Raw genomic sequence first — 4,614 nt, 5'->3', positions numbered from 1 at the left:
GTTCAGGACAAGATATACTGCTTTGTGGTGATTCATCTGGGGCCTTAATTCCACTTCAGGGTGAGCATGAATTGACTGCACATCCTGAGACTCTCACACCGGTGAGTTCCACTTTTGTGTCTTCTGAAATATTCTACTTGTTTCTCTTATACTACTACATTTTTAACACAAAATTTAACACAAAATTTTTAATATAAAATACTACTGCATTTTTATATATAGAATCGTATTTAGAAAATGTGTAACCAATCACCTTTTTGTCTTCTCAATGTTTACTTTTTGCTGATTATATTTTTCAAGATTTACTTGGTTCATAAGTTGCTCTATAATTCAGAAATAATGTCACTAAATTGGGGGTATCTAGTCAAGTTCAGATTAGCAAAACAGGCAGTGGCTTCTTACCAAATACACTAATAGTTAATTATTCAAATCTGATAAGATTTAAGATGAATTTTCCATATCCTACTTATATGTTTGAGTTTAATAATATTAAGCAATGCATTAAGTATCAAAGCGAGTGCTTGTTTCAAAGAAACATTTATTGCAAATAATATCCTGGGTACATTTAGGTATCTTTCTTTATCTTAATAGTTTAAAAAACTAAGCATTTGAGGGGAGCTGATGAGCAGATCCACAAGTCTCTGAAATGCTATGGGAAGTTGTAGATGTATGTATTTTCCTTGGATGATGAGTCAGAACTTGTTTTCCATTGCCGAGTTTTCTATGGTCCCCAGAACTTAATACTAACTACCCTAGAAGAGTTTTTCTCTTCTACTTTTGGTTTTTCTGGTTGTTTTCTTATATTTATCTTTTGTTGGAGTTTAAATTGTCTCTTTCCTAATCTTTTTTTTCTTCTACATTGCAAGATAACGAATTTCCAAGAAAGCAAATGAAACGTCATTGCCTTTTGCATGCACTCTGTCTCTGATTGATATAAAACCTTTGAAGACAAAATATAAAATCTTTGAAGAGTTCCATACTTGGGGAGTGTAGTGACATAAACAGTTCTGAACTTGTTCTCTGAATGAAAGATGTGAACTTAGGGGCGCCTGGGTGGCTCAGTCGGTTAAGCGTCTGCCTTCAGCTCAGGTCATGATCCCAGTGTCCTGGCTCTTCTCAGTGGGGAGTCTGCTAGTCTCCCTCTCCCTCTGCCCCTCCCCCTACTCATGCTCTCTCTCTCACTCATTCACTCTCTCTTTCTCAAATAAATAAGTAAAATCTTAAAAAAAAAAAAAAAAGAAAGATGTGGACCTCTCAACTCCTCACCTTTGAGGAGAGAACTGCTGCTGGGTTGATAGGCACATACAATTGAAGATGTGTGAACCACTTTACTTTGGGCTTCCATACAAAATGCCAAAAGAAGAGATTGTTTGTGTTGGCATCAATGCTCTGATGAAAACAGGTCATCTGAGTAAATATTTATTTTTTTAAAAAACATACATCATGAGTCTAACTTTGTCTTTAAAATTGTAGCTTGAAATTCTTACAGATATTTTTCTTCGCATTACAACACAGGCATGTTGTGTTTCTTTTAGTTTGTGGTTACTTGCTCAATTCATTTAAATAGTCAAATTAACTTCTAATTATATATGCCTATAATAAACATTTTTTTCAAAAAATTTACAAAGGCTCAATAAAACTATTTTAGAAAGAAGAATATTTTGAAAACCTTTTCCACAATATTAATGCTAAACAAATTTCATTAATTGGTTAATTAGTTAAAGCTAAAATAAAAATTATAAGTGAATTACAAGGGATATATCTCATATCGTTTCTAAATGAATGTCTACTAAACATAATGGGAGGGATGCCTGGGTGGCTCAGCCATTTAGCGTCTGCCTTTGGCTCAGGTCATGATCCCAGAGTCCTGGGATCGAGCCCCACATCGGGTTCCTTGCTCGGCAGGGAAGCCTGCTTCTCCCTCTCCCACTCCCCCTGTGTGTGTTCCCTCTCTCGCTCTCTCTCTCTCTGTCAAAAAATAAATAAAAATCTTTAAAAAAAATAAATAAACAACAGAAACCTATTAAAAAATAAACATAATGGGACCATTTCAGCCAAAATTTCAAATAAGATTGTAAGATTTTTCTGAATATAGCTAGAAGCTTATAAGAAATAGACTAGACATTACTTAACCTTTTTTTAAATTTTTTAAAATTTTATTTATTTATTTGGCAGAGAGAGACTCAGTGAGAGAGGGAACACAAGCAGGGGGAGTGGGAGAGGGAGAAGCAGGCTTCCGGCTGAGCAGGGAGCCTGATGCAGGGCTCGATCCCAGGACCCTGGGATCATGACCTGAGCCGAAGGCAGATGCTTAACGCTTAACGACTGAGCCACCCAGGCGCCCCCATTACTTAACCTTTTAAAGTGGGTACGTTTCTACTGAAAAAATAAGTGTTACAGATGTATACTTGACCAGTTATTTTCATGTAATATTTTATAGTACTTTCATTCCATTTATCCTACTCAGTAAGAAACCTACAAATAGTAGTTGGCTTAAGGGATATCAGGTGAGAAACCAAAGTATTGTAAAATAAAATAAAATATCCAACAAAGAGTAGCGTTTGTTGTCCATTGCATACACAGTGGGTGCAGTAACTTCTGAGGACTCTGAGCGCCGCTGTTCGCCTGCTAGGAGAGAAACGCAGCCCGCGCTCAATCCGGATTCTCAGGGCTCTGACTACACCAATCTCCTCAGTTCCTACGAACCGGCTGCCAGAGCTGCAGCAAAACTCACTCCAGAATTTAAGGTGCCTAGGCTACCGAGGCTCCCTGAAGCCAGGGAAAGAGAAAGGAATCGGTCAAAACACACAGCGTGCCCAGTGAGTACTTGGCGAGAATTCCTTGACTAGACAACAATGGCTGCTAAAACGAACCGCTCCAACCGCACCGCGCTGGTTCTGCTGTGTCTTGTTCTCGGTCTGTCATGGGAGGCTCAAGCCCGGCAGATCCGCTATTCCGTTCCTGAGGAGCTGGAGAAAGGCTCTTTCGTGGGCAACATTTCCAACGATCTGGGACTGGAGCCCCGGGAGCTGGCGGAGCACAGAGTCCGCATCGTCTCCAGAGGTCGGACGCAGCTTTTCGCTCTGAACCCGCGAAGCGGCAGCTTGGTCACCGCAGGCAGGATAGACCGGGAGGAGCTCTGCGCTCAGAGCGCGCCGTGTCTGGTGAGTTTTAACATTCTTGTGGAGGATAGGGTGAAACTTTTTGGGATTGAAATAGAAGTAACTGATATCAACGATAATGCCCCAAAATTCCAAGCAGAAAATGTAGATGTAAAAATTAATGAAAATGTCGCTCCAGGGATGCGATTTCCTCTCCTGGAAGCTGTTGATCCGGATGTGGGTGTGAACTCCCTCCAAAGCTACCAGCTTAGCTCCAATAAGCACTTCTCCTTAGCAGTTCAGAGTCATGCCTATGGAGTCAAATACCCAGAGCTGGTGCTGGAACATGCCCTGGATCGGGAGGAAGAGGCAGTGCACCACCTTGTCCTCACTGCCTTGGACGGGGGCGACCCTCTCCTATCTGGTACGGTTCTCATCAGTGTGACTGTCTTCGATGCAAATGACAACGCACCGGTCTTCACATTGCCAGAATATCATGTGAGAGTTCTAGAGAACTTGCCTGTGGGCACACAGCTGCTGACAGTCACTGCCACAGACAGGGATGAAGGAGCCAATGGAGAGGTAACATATTCGTTCCGAAAATCACCTGACACGCAATTGTTGAAATTCCAACTAAACAAAAATACTGGGGAAATAAAATTATCAGCAAATCTAGATTATGAAGAAACAGATTTCTATGAATTAGAAATACAAGCAGAAGATGGCGGAGCATATCTTGCAATGGCAAAAGTATTGATTACAGTAGAAGATGTAAATGACAACAGTCCAGAGGTGACCATCACATCTCTGTTTAGTCCCCTGATGGAAGACTCACCTCTTGGGACTGTTATAGCCCTTTTACACGTGCATGATCCAGACTCTGGGCAGAATGGACAGGTCACCTGTTCCATATCAGAGAATCTACCATTTAAGTTAGAAAAATCCATCGACAGTTATTATAGACTGGTGACACACAGAACCCTTGACAGGGAACAGGTATCCTCTTACAATATTACAGTGACGGCCACAGATGGAGGAAATCCACCCCTATTAATGGAAACTCACTTCACCCTGCAAGTGGCAGATATTAATGATAACCCACCCACCTTTTCCCACATCTCCTACTTCACCTATATCCTGGAGAACAACCCTAGAGGTGCCTCCATCTTCTCAGTGACTGCACATGACCCGGACAGCCACGAGAATGCTCAGGTTATTTACTCCCTAGCTGAAGACACTTTCCAGGAAGCACCTCTATCCTCCTACATCTCCATAAACTCTGACACAGGAGTCCTGTATGCACTTCGATCCTTTGACTACGAACAGTTTCGTGATCTACAGATTCAGGTGATTGCCACTGACAGTGGGGATCCACCACTTAGCAGCAATGTGTCACTGAGTATATTCGTGCTGGACCAGAATGACAACACACCAGAGATCCTGTACCCCGCCCTCCCCACCGATGTTTCCACCGGCGTGGAGCTGGCGCCCCGCTCCGCAGAGCCCGGCTACC

General features: G+C 41.9%; 1 protein-coding gene across 1 annotated transcript; it reads left to right on the top strand.

Moving 5' to 3' along the window:
* Positions 1-2,275: 2,275 nt before the first annotated feature.
* On the top strand, positions 2,276-4,608 carry LOC116629701 (protocadherin gamma-A10-like; the record flags this gene model as incomplete). The annotated part of the gene is made up of 1 exon (XM_032399941.1): positions 2,276-4,608. A coding segment is annotated over exon 1 (1,753 nt), but the record flags the coding sequence as incomplete, so codon positions are not given.
* Positions 4,609-4,614: the final 6 nt, after the last annotated feature.

Source organism: Phoca vitulina, unplaced genomic scaffold (assembly GCF_004348235.1).
Source record: "Phoca vitulina isolate PV1807 unplaced genomic scaffold, GSC_HSeal_1.0 scaffold2299, whole genome shotgun sequence".
NCBI classification, from domain to species: Eukaryota; Metazoa; Chordata; class Mammalia; order Carnivora; family Phocidae; genus Phoca; species Phoca vitulina.
Note: the sequence above shows the minus strand (reverse complement) of the source record. Positions and strands in the feature narration are given on the sequence as shown.